Raw genomic sequence first — 19,184 nt, forward strand, 5'->3', positions numbered from 1 at the left:
ACTATTTTCTTTCATTGTATATGTGTAAATGACAGGTTAATTATCTGAGTCTTTGTTGTGGGAAAATTTATATTCTCTCATTATATATTAATATTCATATTTACTCACTATAAAAGTTTTCACTCAGTCTGTTTCTCTCTCAAGGCCGCACCAGTTTGTAGACCAGACATAGCTTCTTCTATAACAATCCAGATTCTTTCTCGAGGTTTATTCATAACATGTTACTGTTAAGCAAAGTGTGTGTAATTTGTTATGACTCTGACTGCTTTTCCAATGTTGTCACTAGGGGGGGACAAACCCTGCCCAGATCAGAACAGAGCAGAATGCTGTGCCATGATGACTATTCTCTCTTTGCAAAGATGATAAATAAATGTGCCGACTGAGTGAAATCCATCGATCTCCGTTTATTTACTAGGATGAATAGTTGAATACTTTTTTCCCACGACAGTCTTTCTATCTTGTTATTAGACGAGCTCAAAGGAATTAAAAATGCAGTGGAATTGCTGTAATTTAATTCAAACTTGGCACTTCGCAAATCAATTAGTACTTTAATAATAACGTGTTCACACTTTATAGTACTCATACCAAGAAACATTCTGTTTGACTGTAAAATAATGTACTTTAAGAATGTACATAAAATTAAGGAGCTCAGAACTTACCTTTGTTCGAACCACAACGTATTCACAATCAGGTGGGGTAAAAATGTCCAAATCATGTACCCAGCCATTTGTAAACTGGACATGTGCCTCCATTGACTTATAATTCTTGAACTGATTCGCGGTGTAAGCACTGACACCACAGACCAGGTATGTAAATATGTCTGGGAATGTCAAATGAGGTAAATGATCGGGGTTTCTGCTCCAATTTTTTATCTCAAACGGGTCGTTATGTCCAATTTTCGCAATTTTTTCCATGTAGCGTTTCTTGGCTTCTGGGAGAAGTTTTTCGCGATATAGCCCACTTTGTTTAAAACTGCTTTTCAGCATTTTGGAAGAGGAGAATACAGCGCTAACACGACGAAAACGCCGAAAATGTTTTTTCTGGTCTGTGGACCCCAAATATGGCGCCGAGCGACGAAAACGTCATATCCTGTGACGTCAACTCCAAAGCTCTATACCGCAGCGTATATTGCGTTCTTTAAGTTCTTCTCCAACAGGAGCAGGCACATTACGAACGAAATCTTTTTAAGAAGATCAAAAAGAAAGAGAGCCAGGTTCCGGTAAGACCCTTCGAGTTTGATCTGAATCGAGCTATCTTTCCAAATATGAATTAAGTCAGCAACCTCACTTTCTCTCCATTGACTGCTCTCTGTGTTATCTTCCGCAATGGTTGTTAGTTTTTCCCGCCTCGGCTTAGTAGGACGCAGATTAGCAACGTTTAGTAACATTTGTCAAGTATCAATGACGTGTAGGTCGGATGAATGCGACCTGGCCGTACAGACACAGGTCGCATTTGAAAAGATCAGATACGTATCGGATTCAGGACCACATATCCAAGTGGCCTGGGTCGCATTTGAAAAAATCCGATCTGTGTCGTTCAGACTGTCATAAAAATATCTGATACAGGTCACATATGGGCAAAAAAATCGGAATTGGGTCACTTCAGGCTGCAGTGTGAACGTAGCCAAAGTCAAGTGGATTGTTTTTTTTTTTTGTTTTTTTTTGGAATGACTATGACCTGGATGACTGAGAAGCTTCACCAGAAAAAGTAGCCAATCAATGGTGGGTGCCACCCTGAAAGTGACAAAAGTTAGCACAAGCAAGCAGAAGCAGGTCAATACACAAAGAAGAGAAAAGTAAGCAACGAGTCTGCAGAGGATTATGCATTCCTGCATGTGATATAATGGGGTCTTATGGTACTGAATCTTCAGCCATAAAATATTTCGAATGTAAAACAATAACCAACTCAAAGTGAATTTCTAAAGCTTGGTTAATTAGATTTAAATGTATTATAACCAGTTAATTGATTATTCTTAACCTTTGTTCATTCTTAGGTGGAGCCTTACCTATATTTACAAGATAAGTTCTGTCAGGCAAATAGTCTGACAGCATGTAGGAGCATTGGTGCTATGTCTTTTAATGAAAGTTTTACATCTCTGTTCATCTTTTTTTAAATTCAGTAACCTAATAGGTTCATGTTGTGCATATCTTCTAAACATGTTAAATAATGTGTAATACAGCTAGTGTGTAAAATTGTTAAATCGTAATGATGTACATTCCTTTTTTAAATCAGCATATTCTATATATATATAACTTATCCCATCATGTTGTGGAAAGAAATAGTCAATGAGATCAATCAAAATTATTCTATTAATAAACTTGTACCATGGAGAGTAGTTTAATTGTGTCTGTGTTAAATAAAGTTGCTCATATGAGCATTTCTTGCGAGTCTGAATACATAAAAAACACATTGCTACACATCCAACCTAGACAATGCACCCTTTGTCCCACTTCTATCAGGAAAACAATGCATGGACATTACATTAAAAATTAATAGAGTCAGAAGCAGTTTTTTATTTCCTAAAGCTGTGAAGGCAATCATTCCTCCTGCAAACAGACAATAAATAAGCCCACAGAAAATCATCCAGCAGCCCATTTCACAGATAATTTTAGCGGTAGTTGCACTTTATATAAATACTATATGCAAGATTTTGTATACATTTTTTTTCTTGTTTCTATATGAACCGATTCTTCCTTTGAGCTGATGTCTAAGAAATATTTTACTATGGTGACATAATGACAAAAAAAATCTAAATTCTTGATATGAAAGCAAATCTCTAATTTTTGTAAACCTGAGAGATCTTTACAAATCTTCAATATTGAACTAATAAGTCATGTTTTCAACAACCTATTTTATAAAGAAAATTTTTGCTTCAGTTTATCAAAATCTTCCTCCAATTTCTCATTTATGGTGCGTCAGAGTTCCTGCTTTCAGTGGCAATCGGGATTTTACAGATATTACCACTGTGACAGAAGGCATATTCAGCTGTTAATCAGTAGCTAATCTGCAAAAAAAAAAAATGTTGGGAGTCAGGGTTAAATGAGGAAGCTGCTTAGCCTTGATTTTTTTTTCTAAATCCCCAGTGTTTCTCCATAGCTCCCATCATCAACAGATCTCACTTGATTACAGCACTGCTTTGGTATTCGCAGTAATTTCTTCCCACAAATTAGTTCTCATTTTATGTGTGTCTACGTACCTTATCCACCCAACTGGTATTAAAATCTAACAAAACCTAATCTTACTCTGCATTAATATTTTACAAGTTGCATGACAAAGTGCTGACTTGACCTCTTTTTTATTTGGCAGTAAAGAAAAACAAGGTATTCCAGAGAGTCTTACTGTCATCATCAGTGGATAGTGAACCCAGTAGTCAACACCTTTAAGAGGTAAAATAATAAAATTAGCGCGATATTTCCCAATAACTCTTTTGGTTGTTGTGAATCACCACTTTTACAGGTGATTGCCCAACGCCTCACCCCAATAGTCCTTACATCTATCTACATAGTGACCTCATAAGCATCTCAAAACCCTTTGACTCATTTAGTTCTTAAAATCCATGATGTTTTGTGCTAGGGCTGCACCTAATGACTGTTTTGCAAATCGATTAATCTGTCTATTATTTTTATATATTATTTTTTCGATTAATAATCAGATAGCAAAAGGTTCCTTAAAGAGGATTTTTATTAAATTAAACCATGTGAAACAAAAACTGTTCCACTTGTGGAGTTCTGGATAGAGCATATTGAAAGATTAAAAAGCTTTTTTAGGTATAATTGCTGCTAAAGGGTTGGTTGATCTGTCACCTAAAGGCATACAGGTGCTGGTCATAAAATTAGAATATCATGAAAAAGTAGATTGATTTCAGTAATTCCATTTAAAAAGTGAAACTTGTATATTATATTCATACATTACATACAAACTCATATATTTCAGATGTTTATTTTGTTTAATTTTGATGATTACAAATGACAACAAATGAAAATCTCAAATTCATCATATCAGAAAATTAGAATATTACTGAAGACCAATAAAAACAAAGGATTTATAGAAATGTTGGCCAACTGAAAAGTATGAACATGAAAAGTACGAGCATGTACAGCACTCAGTATTTAGTTGGGCCTCCTTTGGCCTGTATTACTGCAGCATTGCGGCGTGGCATGGAGTCGATCAGTCTGTGGCACTGCTCAGGTGTTATGATAGCCCAGGTTGCTCTAATAGTGGCTTTTAGCTCTTCTGAATTGTTGGGTCTGGTGTATTGCATCTTCTTCTTCACAATACCCCATAGATTTTCTATGGGGTTAAGGTCAGGAGAGTTTGCTGGCCAATTAAGAACAGGGATACCATGGTCCTTCAACCAGGTACTGGTAGCTTTGGCACTGTGTGCAGGTGCCAAGTCCTGTTGGAAAATGAAATCTGCATCTCCAAAAAGTTGGTCAGCTGCAGGAAGCATGAAGTGCTCTAAAACTTCCTGGTATGTGGCTGCGTTGACCCTGGACCTCAGAAAACACAATGGACCAACACCAGCAGATGACATGGCACCCCAAACCATCACTGACTGTGGAAACTTTACACTGGACTTCAAGCAACGTGGATGAAGTGCCTCTCTTCTTTTCCTCCAGACTCTGGGACCTTGATTTCCAAAGGAAATGCAAAATTTACTTTCATCAGAGAACATGACTTTGGATCACTCACCAGCAGTCCAGTCCTGTTTCTCTTTAGCCCAGGCAAGACGCTTCTGACGCTGTCTGTGGTTCAAGAGTGGCTTGACACAAGGAATGCGACAGCAGAAACCCATGTCTTTCATACGTCTGTGTGTGGTGGTTCTTGAAGCACTCACTCCAGCTGCAGTCCACTCTTTGTGAATCTCCCCCACATTTTTGAATGGGTTTTGTTTCACAATCCTCTCCAGGGTGCGGTTATCTCTCTTGCTTGTACACTTTTTTCGACCACATCTTTTCCTTCCCTTCGCCTCTCTATTAATGTGCTTGGACACTGAGCTCTGTGAACAGCCAGCCTCTTTAGCGATGACCTTTTGTGTCTTGCCCTCCTTGTGCAAGGTGTCGATGGTCGTCTTTTGGACAACTGTCAAGTCAGCAGTCTTCCCCATGATTGTGTAGCCTATAGAACTAGACTGAAAGACCATTTAAAGGCTTTTGCAGGTGGTTTGAGTTAATTAGCTGATTAGAGTGTGGCACCAGGGGCCATCAATTTTGAACCTTTTCACAATATTCTAATTTTCTGATATGATGAATTTGAGATTTTCATTTGTTGTCATTTGTAATCATCAAAATTAAACAAAATAAACATCTGAAATATATGAGTTTGTATGTAATGTATGAATATAATATACAAGTTTCACTTTTTAAATGGAATTACTGAAATCAATCTACTTTTTCATGATATTCTAATTTTATGACCAGCACCTGTATAGTCAGGGTTCCTGTGTGTGTGTCTGAGTGATGCATCTCTCCAAGAGAGGATCTCTGCAGAGAACCTAGGTAGTGTACTCAGGTGGAGCTCATCAGTCTCAACAGAGTGCTGGGCTTTAAAAGAGCAGCAGAACCTTTACGGTGCTGGTTTCCTGATATTGTTTTGTTGGTTCCTTTTCTATTCCTGGCTTCTTATGTGTTTTCAACCTGACATTTTTGGATTTTTTTGTTATGGATTTTTGCCTCAGTCTTCTGTGGAGACTTATTAAATCTGCAAACCCATCCCTGCCACCTAATCTCTGCATTTGGGCCCCTAAAAAACCTTCAACCCAAGCTGACACATATATTACAGTCTCTAATTGATTAATCACAATTAATCTGATTTATTGTTTCAGCCCTATTTTGTTTCCTAATACTGTTTAGCAAACGTAATTCACATGACCATAACTGGATTCATACTGTGACTCAACTTCACATGTGGGAACTGAATTTATTAATCAGAGGAGTTAGCATGAATTTATGTAGGCGCACCGGCTTAGAAGGTTTGAAGAAAATAGAAGTCATAACTTTTCTGATTTTTATTTATAAAATGTTTCAAAACTGTGCTTTGTTTTTCCTCCATTTTACAACTGTCCCAATAATATAAATAAAATAAAAGTTAAATTCAAAAAGCCCCTTAATTAATGCATGAGTTTTTCTCTCTTACTCTGAATCTCTTTTAAATATCTGCTCTGTAAATGTAAACCAGTCAAAACCTTGTTGTGAATGTAAAAAGGTAAAAAAAAAATTCAAAAGTAAGCCAAAAAAAAAAATCTGGAAATTGAAGAAATTACAAAAAAAATGTGAAAAATTTAGGAAGGGAGGAAAGAAAACGGCTAATTAGCTACAGATGGACGTAAAAACAAGACAAAGGCAAAATCTATTAATGCAGATGACTGACAGAATTTGGCACTTCCATAGTGGAAATATTATTCTGATATGACTTCAAACATTGGGATATCAAAAACAAAGCAAGGCTAGTTTTTATACCCCCAGACGCTCAAAGAGACAAATACTGGATTAAAGAAGGCAGACTCACCCAGCGCGGCTGGTGCGAAAAGGCTGGCGAGGACTAGCAGGCGTGCGGTCCACATGGCCTCCTTCTCTCACCACCCGCTAGTCAGAGTCCCAGATGAGTTCAGTGCTAAGTCTTTCCTTGGCAAGTGCCTAAATTGGTTGCTTCCTCTATGGCACGGTTCCCTCCACTGCGCCTCTCCTCCCACAAAGCCAAAATATCTTTTTTATCTGATCCCAGATGTTTTTCTCCAAAATCTGTCAAAACAAAGATATACAGAAAGTTATTCAGGGCACACTTTGCAAGCGTTGTACTGTAAAGTAACAATGGGACTATTGTCTTTTCCAGTAAGAATGAAAGAAAAAAAATAACAGCAGATGGATGCACCCTGGCTTTTTATCATCCACTCCTTATGTCATTGTGGGTTTCAAGTTGTCATCAAGAGACGCATTGCAAGTTGCTCAATCTCCAGTCAAGCAAGCTCACGCCGGGTGTGATCAACTAAAGGCTGAGACAGTGTGAACCGCAAGATATATTTTTAGGTAATCTGTTGTTGCTTGCTCATCGAAGTGTTAACTCCCCCACCTTACTGACAAATCACTCCCACAGAGAAACAAAGATGGGAATGGGAAGAAGAGGACAACATGATAGCTGAAATCACATGCATGTCTATGCTTGTGCATTCCCAGTGTGTATTCTTGCAAGGACTGATGGTAACTGGCATAAAAGATGTAGAGATGTTTTCTCGTTCCTCTGGGCATCAGCCCATAACTGCACAGTCTTGAGTGTTTGAACCTGTGAGTGATTTTGGTACAACAGTTCTCTTGTGGCTTCACTTCAACATTCAAAGGAACACAACAGTTGATCATATTTACAGCTAATTTAACCAGGTGGGAGGGCTGATTTAGCTTTTTATCAGAAAACAGATCTAGACCATACAGGCAAGTACTGGAATGAAATCTTTTTCCACATACTGTATAGTGAAAAACATTTATTTTTATGTTTTATCACAAAAAAATGTTTCAGAGCCCTAAACAAATCTTAATCGGACAAAGATAAATTTGAAATTCAGTTCTTAAAATTATAATTTTAATTAATACTGCACAGTCAACACCAGCTAAATAAAGTGAGGATAAATGTGTCTTACAGGCCAAGCATGTCTTCAGTTCTTAAATGTATTCAGCTTCTGCTAAGGGTCCTCAAATGGAGGGTGGAGGAGTGCAAGGTCTCTAAAATCCACCATTCAGGAAGGTTATCACTGAGGAAGATGATTCCAGGGGTAACTTTTCATGCTGTGATGAACACCAAAAGGGAGTTAGGGAAATGCCTGAATAATAATGCTGGTCCCATTGAATATATACAATACTGAATAAGTATTATTTTAGGGTTGACCCTATTTTGTCAATAACGGATGTGTGTTATGTTAAGGGAACTTAAAATTTTAATTTTTATAAAAGCTGTACACAAACTAATTATCAATTAATCAAATTGTCACATTTCCAGTGTTGTCCCATGAAAGTATTTGATATAAATATTTATAATAATCTGAGATGTGAACTTATGTTTGTGAAATTGTATCTGACTAATTTCTAAATTGTACAGCTCTACCAATAACTACACCAATTAACTACCCCCAAAAAATGAATGAATCATGTTTTCCCACATAATTCAACATAAAGAACAGTTTTATTTTAAATTTTTTATATGTTTAAATTTTAGATAGACATTTCTTTCTAATTAGAAAGAAATATTTTAGAAAGATACAATTTTTTCAAACTCAAATTTGGTCACATTATATTTAACAGGAGTAAGACAATGACTTTCTCACTTTGGTCCTTCAGTTTGTGGTAAAGTTAATTTGGGAAGAGACAGTACCAGCTAATGTGCACATCCATGCATGTAAGTAGAAATAAGCTAATTCCCACAGAACAGTAACAGTTATATTATATTAATTATACCTCGGATTAAAACATATATATATGTGTACCTATTGCTGAGTGGCTTGTATCCACTCAGATAAACAATGTGTTCCAACTCTCCACCATCATCCAGTTTTCATTCATCAAAGAAATTACAAGAACTCATGTCAGCAAAACAGTTCACTATTACCTGTGTTAATTTGCATAAGGAGCCAAAATTTTACTAAAATGAAATATCTAACATTGCGTTGCGTCCTCAGCAAAACAATTGCGCTCCTTGGAAGTGTATCTAGAAGAGAGATCTAATCACATAGAAATCTACCATTATGCTGTCCTCTCTCCATCAAGCTAATAAAGGTTACTATTAGTTAGTGTGATTTTCAGTTTTTATAGGGGGGTAATCCTCATGTGTGGAAGTAAAAGACTCCTTTTACCCCGGTGATTCACACTGGTGATTGCTCTTTTTTTACACTCAACTTGCGGCTACACCAATAAACTGCTCACTACGAATGAAATACTCAGTACGCTCCTGCTACTCAACTTAAAATGAGCTGCAAACATTGCACCTAATTTGCATGGTGTTAACTTGCTACCGTGTTAGATTAACACTTCAGAGGAATTGTTCTTTTTTTTTTTTAATAACACATGAAAATGTGAAACTGCATCTAAGTGTGATGTACATTTTTAGAAGAAATACAGTGTGTAAAGGGTGGATGAGCATCCCGTATTCTGAACACAGTAAAGGAAATCTCCATAAATGTGTTTCCAGATATTAAGGTTAGGTCAGCCTTAAGGAGTCTATCTACACACTTCTATTATCCATAATCAGCTATGATCTGCTGCATACATGTAATCTCTGGAAAATGATTCCAGCCAACAAAAGCATTATTGCCATATGTTAGGACACCTATACTGCACTTGATATACAGGTGCTGGTCATAAAATTAGAATATCATGAAAAAGTAGATTGATTTCAGTAATTCCATTTAAAAAGTGAAACTTGTATATTATATTCATACATTACATACAAACTCATATATTTCAGATGTTTATTTTGTTTAATTTTGATGATTACAAATGACAACAAATGAAAATCTCAAATTCATCATATCAGAAAATTAGAATATTGTGAAAAGGTTCAAAATTGATGGCCCCTGGTGCCACACTCTAATCAGCTAATTAACTCAAACCACCTGCAAAAGCCTTTAAATGGTCTTTCAGTCTAGTTCTATAGGCTACACAATCATGGGGAAGACTGCTGACTTGACAGTTGTCCAAAAGACGACCATCGACACCTTGCACAAGGAGGGCAAGACACAAAAGGTCATCGCTAAAGAGGCTGGCTGTTCACAGAGCTCAGTGTCCAAGCACATTAATAGAGAGGCGAAGGGAAGGAAAAGATGTGGTCGAAAAAAGTGTACAAGCAAGAGAGATAACCGCACCCTGGAGAGGATTGTGAAACAAAACCCCTTCAAAAATGTGGGGGAGATTCACAAAGAGTGGACTGCAGCTGGAGTGAGTGCTTCAAGAACCACCACACACAGACGTATGAAAGACATGGGTTTCTGCTGTCGCATTCCTTGTGTCAAGCCACTCTTGAACCACAGACAGCGTCAGAAGCGTCTAAAGAGAAACAGGACTGGACTGCTGGTGAGTGGTCCAAAGTCATGTTCTCTGATGAAAGTAAATTTTGCATTTCCTTTGGAAATCAAGGTCCCAGAGTCTGGAGGAAAAGAAGAGAGGCACTTCATCCACGTTGCTTGAAGTCCAGTGTAAAGTTTCCACAGTCAGTGATGGTTTGGGGTGCCATGTCATCTGCTGGTGTTGGTCCATTGTGTTTTCTGAGGTCCAGGGTCAACGCAGCCACATACCAGGAAGTTTTAGAGCACTTCATGCTTCCTGCAGCTGACCAACTTTTTGGAGATGCAGATTTCATTTTCCAACAGGACTTGGCACCTGCACACAGTGCCAAAGCTACCAGTACCTGGTTGAAGGACCATGGTATCCCTGTTCTTAATTGGCCAGCAAACTCTCCTGACCTTAACCCCATAGAAAATCTATGGGGTATTGTGAAGAAGAAGATGCAATACACCAGACCCAACAATTCAGAAGAGCTAAAAGCCACTATTAGAGCAACCTGGGCTATCATAACACCTGAGCAGTGCCACAGACTGATCGACTCCATGCCACGCCGCATTGCTGCAGTAATACAGGCCAAAGGAGGCCCAACTAAATACTGAGTGCTGTACATGCTCATACTTTTCATGTTCATACTTTTCAGTTGGCCAACATTTCTATAAATCCTTTGTTTTTATTGGTCTTCAGTAATATTCTAATTTTCTGATATGATGAATTTGAGATTTTCATTTGTTGTCATTTGTAATCATCAAAATTAAACAAAATAAACATCTGAAATATATGAGTTTGTATGTAATGTATGAATATAATATACAAGTTTCACTTTTTAAATGGAATTACTGAAATCAATCTACTTTTTCATGATATTCTAATTTTATGACCAGCACCTGTAAAAGACTGAAACTTAAAATAGTATGTCAAAGGACACTGTAGAAGGGATGTGGAATGGCATCCAAAAAATATTGTTTATTTATCCAATAAATAATCAGCTCAATACAGTCATCCTTCCTGGCATATGTTGGCATGTTCCCTGTAAGCGATGGCATCTTATCTCACACTAACAATTCTGAAATGCAAATAAAACAAAAACAAACAAAAAAACCAACCAAGATAAGACTAATCTGATGCATAGCCAATCACAGCTTGCTGCATAAAGTCTACATTTGGAAGGAAAAAAAAAAAAGCTTGAACAACTTGTCTGAGCTGGCATTTCATATACAGTTGATAAGCAGGGTGTTAGAACAGTAATCGGGAAGAGCGTTTTTGATCAAAGCCATTTTCTTACAAGCAAATACCACTTTCAATATAATGTCTTGACAGTTGCATGAAAGCAAAATTAGATGCCACAGCAAATTAGATCCTGTGACTGCCCTGACAAAGAGGGGGAAAAAAAATCTTATTCCAATAATAATCATATGAAAGCACATTGCCTGACAAGAAGATTAAATGTCAAGTGTAGGATGATTTACAAAACTAGAAAAAACTGATGCAGGATTTTTAGACATATTGCATTTTTTGTTTTTACACGTAATATATATATATCTGTTGAAATAAGTACTTGATCCTTTATTAGATTTATAAATATATTTTGGAAAAAAAACAAAGAGTCTCTTATATTAGTGCTACATGTTAAATGCCATGAGACAGAATAAACCAAATCCCTTGCATAACAGAATAAATAAACTTGGATGGCATTCAGGGAAACAACTAGGGCTGGGCAATAAATCAATATAAATATATAGACACCTGATCAATATCAATAAAAATATGTTCGATAAAATTTTCAATAATTTAACTTGGCTTAAATCCAAAACCACATGGTATCATGGGAAATGTAGGCAGAAGAAAGTATTTAGCCTCTCAACCTCTAACAGGCAAACTAAGAAATGTTGGTGGTAGGGTTGACCTACTTTCAAGGATAAAGCGTATGATCAAATAGAGTTAGAGTTACCATTCAAATGCTGGCTTTTCCCCTGGTCTTTATTTTTGCTAAACAAAACCCTAATCAATAATTATTAATATTAAGTGGTACAAAAGGCTTATACACTTTTCAACCATATTGTGCAGCCCTATAATATAAGTATGAAAAGTTTTCGAAGTCATTTGATTCTCAATTTACTGGTTTACAAAGATTGGTTAATGATTAATCAGTCAGTCCGTCCGTCCATCCATCCGTCCATCTATATCTAATTAATCAATAACCGACCTCTCCATCCCCATGAGTTAGACCAAAGAGCTTCTTAAGGCCATCAAGAACAAGATGGTAAAACTCTGCTATTACTGACAGGGTGGCAATCTGTTTGAGTGATTATTTGGAAATTTAGGCTGTAAAATGTTTATCAACCTCCTTCGGACTAAAGGGCCAAACAGAGTTTATCCTCATGGAAAGAGAGTGATTGACCAGGTCCAACCTACACAAGAGTTGTAATCACATCTTCAAGAACCACTGATTACCAAAAGAATTTAATTGGCTGGACGTTTGTCATGCCCTACAACAGAAACACACATTTACAAGCTTGAAAATTATCCAAAGCCATTTAAAAAAAAATCACATTACAGCCAGAAACAAAAAAACTTGTAAATATAATATTATGTGAAAAAAGCCAACACAAAGTATAACATTTTACATTTAAAGCACTTTTATAAATATAAAATGAAACATGTGGTGTGAAACAAGTATGTGGCCCCCTTTTTCTCTATGCTCTCTTTGCTAATGACTAAACAAAGTCCAAGGAACCCACCAGAAAGTTCAGGAATAGAGCTTTGGACATGTTTTAGTCAAGCTTAGGCTATAAAAAGGAACATTTCCAAGATTTGTACATCTCATGGAACACTGTTCAATCCATTATGTGAAAATGAAAGAAATGTAGCACAACTATAAACCTAACACGACAAGGGCACCCACCAATATTTAAAGGCAGAACAAGAAAAGCACTGATAAGAGATGCAACCAAGAGGTTCACTGTGACTCTGGACAAACAGCAGAGATCCACAGCTGTTGAAAGGATAGCTATTGGTTGCGCGCAACACAAATGAGGTCTTTATTGCAGAGTGGCAAGAAGAAAGTTATTGTTAAAAGAAAAGCATGAGAAGTCCCAACTGCAGTTTGCCAGAAGCAATATTGGGGACACAGCAACCATGTGAAAGAAGGTGATTTGGTTGGACAGGATCAACATTGAACTTTTTAGCAAAAGTACAAAACACTTTAGCATGTGGTAGAAAACTAATGTTGTAGTCAGAACACACCATCACTGTCAAATATGGTGATAGCAGCATCACACTCTGGGGGGGCTTCTCTTAAGCAGGGGCCAGAAATATGGTCAGACTTGAGACTGAGGCAGCGTTTGACTTTCCTGCAGGACATCGACCTTAAACATAAAGCCAGGTCTACAATAGAGTGCTTTAATACAAAATATATTCATGTTAGAATAGCCAAGTCAAAGTCCAGACCTAAATCCAATCAAGAATCTAAAGCAAGACTTTAAAGTGCTGTTCACATACACCCTCCATCTAATCTGACAGAGCTTGAACTGGTTTGAAAAAAAGAATGGGCAATAACATAGACACCATTTCAAAAAGGTTAAAAAATCAAGACACACCAGCACATAAAAGGTTTTTAAATGTAATTTCAGCAAGGGTGATTCCATAAAGTACCGAATCAGGGGGGACTGGATACTTTTGCACAATGCCATTTTCAGATTTTTAATTTTAAGCAAAAAAGAAATAAATCATGTATAATTTTCTTTCAACTTCCCACTTTGTTTTTGCCTTTCGCTCAAAATTCAGATCAAATATATTTATGTTTGTTGTTGTAATGTGATTTAATGTGGACAAGTTAAATGGGAATTAATTCTTTTACAAGCTACAGAATGTTTGCAACATCCACAGTGCTAAGAAAAGACGTGGAGAGACTTCAGTGGCCAGATGAGACCAGCTGACACGAAAGCTATTTGGCTATTTGGCATCCCCATAGTGAAGCAAAGAAATTAGAAGATATTTTTAACTATCTTTGAGCTATAAAAGATGCCTTTACTGTATTGAGGGTCCAATGAACAGGATCATGTAAATCACTATTCTGACCTTAGATGAAAGGGTATTTTCTTTGTCCCAAAGCAAAAGGGCAATTCTCTTGCCCTGCAAGTCTGACAGAGCCTAGTCAATCTTTAGACTGCAGCATTATAGAAAATCCCTGAGGTCCCATGGGAGCTGGGACCTCAAACCACTGAGTGACAGTCAAGAGACCTAAAGGGTTTAGAAAATTTCCACAACGAGTGGTAGGCCTTAATTCCTCCAGAGATGTATACAGGGAACTAAAAAAAAAAGCCATCCTTTTAAGGAAGAATTTACTCACTTCATAGCATTCTTTTTAAAGAAATTTCAATTTATATGATTTATCTTTCTGGGTATGAGGGTTGACATTTCTTCCTCAAAAAATCTAAACAATCAAAATATTAAGAATTTTTCTTCTTTAACAATTTCAACAGGTTATTTTGTAATACTAAAGGCTTTCTTAATAACCTTAATAGATGAATGTGTGCTAGGAGAAATGTATGTCTGCTACCTCAAAGCACACCTGATAAAGCAGAAACTCCTTTTAAGTTGGGGTTATTCAAGGAATTACCTTGGAAATGAAAAAAAATATTAGAGCAAAAGTAGTTGATTAGTGACGTTCTAAAAAAAAATGTCTAATGAAGGGCCAAAAGAATAAATATGTATGAGAAAAGTTTGGACAATTTTCAAAAAAAAGGGGGAAAACAACTTGGGAAAAATGAAAAAGACAGCAGTAGTCTTGCATTGCCAACTTGTCTTGTATTCCAAAAGGAGTCTTGTGATACATTATGGTGCTGACGTTTCAAGGGTACTTGCTCTGAGAGGGTATTTAGGATAACTCCCTTAGATAAGCCAGCCAACATTTAGCAGACCTAGCCACAAACTGCAGCGTCTGTTCTCTGCCACATCAAGGAGACTTCTTCATTACTGCCTCAGTGTTTCTTAAGAGCAACTTTTTCCTAATCAGCAGCATTGTTTGTGTTTTTCCAATGTGCCAAAGGGGCCAAGTTGAAACATGACAGTTCTAATTAAGTGGCTTTTTATCTAAAAGTGCTGGATAATATAGACACACAGAGCAGTGGTTGATTATGGGGTAATATGTTGTTTTAATGCAATTATAAGAGTGAGAGATAAACAACAACCCTTAGGAAGCTGTATTTGAACGGTCTATAAAGAAATGGCATTAGAAACAAAAACATATGCAGAAAGGTACCAGCTTTAATCATTTCAAATATACATTGATCAATATGGTTTAGTAAGGATGCAACGTTGCTTTTTATAATCTGTTCTACGGCAAACAACACCACCAACCCCTGATGTTAACAATTTACTGAAACTCTTCCAACTGAGTGTGACTCAAATGTGCTATCTTGTGATCAAACCTGCCGTCTCACTGCTCTGACAACGAAAACACACCTAAATAGAAAAAGGAAAAAAAATAAATATCACAAGAGAAACATCAGTGAAGTCTGAACTCCAACAGGACACAATAATGCTATGCCCCTACACATGTATAACATCAGTTAGATCTTTTATCTGACTCAAATAGGCCTGCCTCTCTATTTGCTGTTCCGATGGCAGTCAGTCATAAGTCAAATTCACTGTACCAGTTGTTTTGCATCTTTATTTACATATACTTTGCCTGTTTAAATCACACAATCAATAGTTTTTGCATATGCTTCACTGTCTCTCATTTTAAATGTTGAACATTATTACGAGAGACTTTTGTGACTCCAAGAGAGCAAACTAACTGGCTTTTTTTAATCAAATAAAGTTTTCATGTATTTATTTGATTTAAAATGACCAATATTATTCCAAAAGGCAATATGTTGATCGATAGTAAATAACAGATATTTCATAAAAGCAATCAATGAGTAACAATGTGAGGTTTTGCAGACATAGTTAAAATACAGTATATAATATTTTTTCTTCACAAATATATATTTTTAATAGTTTAATATGAAGTTTCTCATGACTAAAGATACATCAGTCTGATAACTGGACTAAATAATACTGGCATTGACTAATTGGGTAGATGGGATATTGGATGAATCCACTCAAGTCACTTCCACTTTACATGGAAGGGATATTCATTTATTTTTGCTACTCCAAATACTTAATGAATTATACAAAGTACATTTATATCTTTGTATAATGCATTTGTTACTTGAAGGCTGAAGTATTGTAATTCTTTACTATCAGGAAGTCCACAAACTGTAGTCAAAAGCCTTCAGCTGATCAAAAATTCTGCAGCCAGAGTTCTGAATAAAATTAAAAAGAGAGATCATATCTCTCATATCCTAGCTTCTCTTCATTGGCTTCCTGTTAAATTCAGTATAGAATTTAAAATCCTCCTTCTCACATATAAAGCCTTAAAGGAATAGTACACCCAAAACATGATTAGCCTTCCTTTTCTACTCACCCCCATGCTGAACAACACCCTGGAGTACTTTTTTGATATCTCAAATGCATCTGGAGATCTGGGAGGCTTCTTACAGTCTGATGACATTCAAATAATGGAGGTCTATGGTGCCCGAGGCAGAAAGGTCCATAAAAGTCCACAAAAAACGTGTCAATATTCCTCCATACTGCTCGTCCAATGTATTCCAAGTGTCCTGAGTGGGTAGCGTCCATAATTTACTCGAAACGAAGTCATTTAGAATGTTTTTAGAGCATAAACAGTAGTGTATAGGATTTTCTAAAAGCGCGCGCCTGCGAGTTTACGAGCCTACGGAAACCGCGGCAGACCAAACCAGATGAAAGTGCGCATTCAGCTCGGCAAAGAACTCATGCTCTTCCTCAACACTGAAGTCCTCAGACATTTTTCTTTCGTTGTTTCTTTCTTTGCACAGGTAAACAGCAAATTTCTTCTTCTACGCTTGCATTATCAAGAGCAGACGCTGAATGCGCACTTTCATCTGGTTTGGTCTGCCGCAGTTTCCGTTGGCTCATGAACTCGCAGGCGCGTGCTTTTAGGAAATCCTATACACTACTGTTTATGCTCTAAAAACATTTTAAATGACTTTGTATTTATATATTATATATTTATATAGTATATAAATATATATATATTTATATATATATTTGTGCAATCTCCAACGCTGTGCTCTCTGTGCTTTTTCTCATAGTAGCTTCATCTGGTGTGTTCCTGTTTGGCTGTGGCACTATCCTGGAGAGGAATATGCCACCAACACATTTGTTAATAGATGTTGGAGCTTAGCCTGTTTTTCATTGTAGTCCTGTTTCTCTGGCTGTAACTGGCTTCATCCTCTGACATGGGAGCTGGCTCGGAGCTCGTCTGCCTGGCTGTGTGTTTCCTGGAAAGTGCCGCTTGTGGAGCTGGCTGACAGTTGCCTTTTGTATTTCTGCTTCTTTCTGTATTTTTGTTTCTGTCTCCTTAAATCGGCCTCGGCAGATGGCCGCTCACTCTGAGCCTGGTTTTGCTGGAGGTTTCTTCCTATTAAAAGGGGGTTTTCCTCTCCACTGTCACCACAGGCATTGTTGGTGTAAGGATTGCCTTTAGGTCAAGTCAAGTCGATGCAATCAGCTAGTTTTCCTTAGATAGAAAACTCTGGATCAATTTGACTTCATGGTCTGGTTGAATTCTTTCTGAAAAGTGCCTTAAGATAAAATGTGCGTGAGTGAGTGTGAATTGGCACTTTATAACAAAACTGCATTTAACCTAATTGTTAATCCTTTATTTTAACTATCTTTATTTCAAGCCTGATGCCATCTCTCACATGGTAAGGTATGCAGCTTCTGTTAACAGTTGTATTGGATCAGTATCGGCTGATCAGATCGGATCAGAGAGAAAACTAAAAGGTGCGTTGCTACTCTTTACCACCTGATCTTCCTTTAAATATGAATCATAAGTCTGGCAATGCTCTGATTCATATTATCACTTGAAGGCATTTCTTTATCTGTCACTTCCTAACCTAAGGAAACGGAAGACAACTTTCATTAATCTAGAGGCAATCAATAAAGCCCTTCTGTAACAAAGTGAAACTCGATCTTTAGTGTTATCTGATGTGAACATATTAAGTATAATGCTTGTTATTATGCTTGCTTAAAGCACTCCTATGTATACTACAGAATGAAAAGGCATGTGCTGCCGGGTTAAGTGCCGTGTCTCTGATATTCAGCTGTTTTATTTCCGGATGCTTATCACAATAGCAGGGAAGGGCTCAATTTTTTTCAAGCAGACAGTGTGTTCATGCAAATGAATTGTCTCTTGTGAAATTAATATTAATTCAAGCACACAGTCTGCATACATGATGATTGAGGAGCACCAGCAAAGAAATCTTCTGAGAAGAGCCAAGACCATTATAACTCAAGCCATCCTTTCTCTCAATTGCTGAGCTCCCAAAGCTTGCTGATGATTGTAAGATTAAGTGGTCAATCATATAAAATTAAACCATTAATTCCATAATTATCACTTCCCAATACATACTGAGCTATGCAGAGAGCTGAAGGTAGATGGAAAGTGCTCTTTTAAAAGAAGCTCTGCTCATCCCAGGAGCTTCACAACAAGAGCAGGAAGCCATTCACTCATGCAATTGTTTTTTTCACAAGGGACCTCAACACAGCTAGCCGGTGACAGGCAGATAATAGCACTAACTTCTGCCTGCACGGTCTCTGAATGGTCCAATATGATAGGCTTGTTGAGTGTGACTGATGGCTAGGGTTAAATAATGGGGCCGTACATGCTCCCCTGGAAACTCACAAAGGCAGTGTGTACCCTCCTGAAAGTACAAAACACAACTCCCAACTTCGAGACAGAGAAACCAAATTCATTAGTGGGAATTACTTGCACACCAAATACGAAACCCAGATGCAAAACAAATAAAGCAAATTAGCATCCCAAATATTTAACATTGCACACGCATACAATGGGGATGGGTTGCGTTCCCACATGGGAGACAAATTAAATCATACAGGCCTGAGCACACAAACGGGTGAGTGAATGAATACAGATAAATGCATCATTTTAAGGCAGAACAAATCTGCCCTGAGATAGTTCTTCATTGGGATGCAAAGCTCAGCCACTATCCATTTTCCCCATCTTCCTTCTTCCTATCCTGCCTGTCCTTCTCT

The 19,184-nt window shown here is 37.2% G+C and overlaps 1 protein-coding gene across 24 annotated transcripts in view; it reads right to left on the reverse strand.

Annotated features, from left to right (window-relative positions):
- Nucleotides 1–19,184, reverse strand: part of LOC119792225 (adhesion G protein-coupled receptor L3-like) — a 359,986-nt gene that overhangs the window by 251,831 nt on the left and 88,971 nt on the right. For all 24 annotated transcript variants that reach the window (XM_038298763.1, XM_038298761.1, XM_038298759.1 and 21 more), the window contains exon 3: nucleotides 6,508–6,740. In XM_038298763.1, coding sequence (XP_038154691.1) covers nucleotides 6,508–6,562 — 55 coding nt within the window. In that variant the 5' untranslated portion in view covers nucleotides 6,563–6,740. The remainder of the gene's footprint in view (nucleotides 1–6,507; nucleotides 6,741–19,184) is intronic.

The sequence above is a fragment of the Cyprinodon tularosa genome, unplaced genomic scaffold, assembly GCF_016077235.1.
Source record: "Cyprinodon tularosa strain WSP-4 unplaced genomic scaffold, ASM1607723v1 ctg414, whole genome shotgun sequence".
NCBI lineage: Eukaryota > Metazoa > Chordata > Actinopteri > Cyprinodontiformes > Cyprinodontidae > Cyprinodon > Cyprinodon tularosa.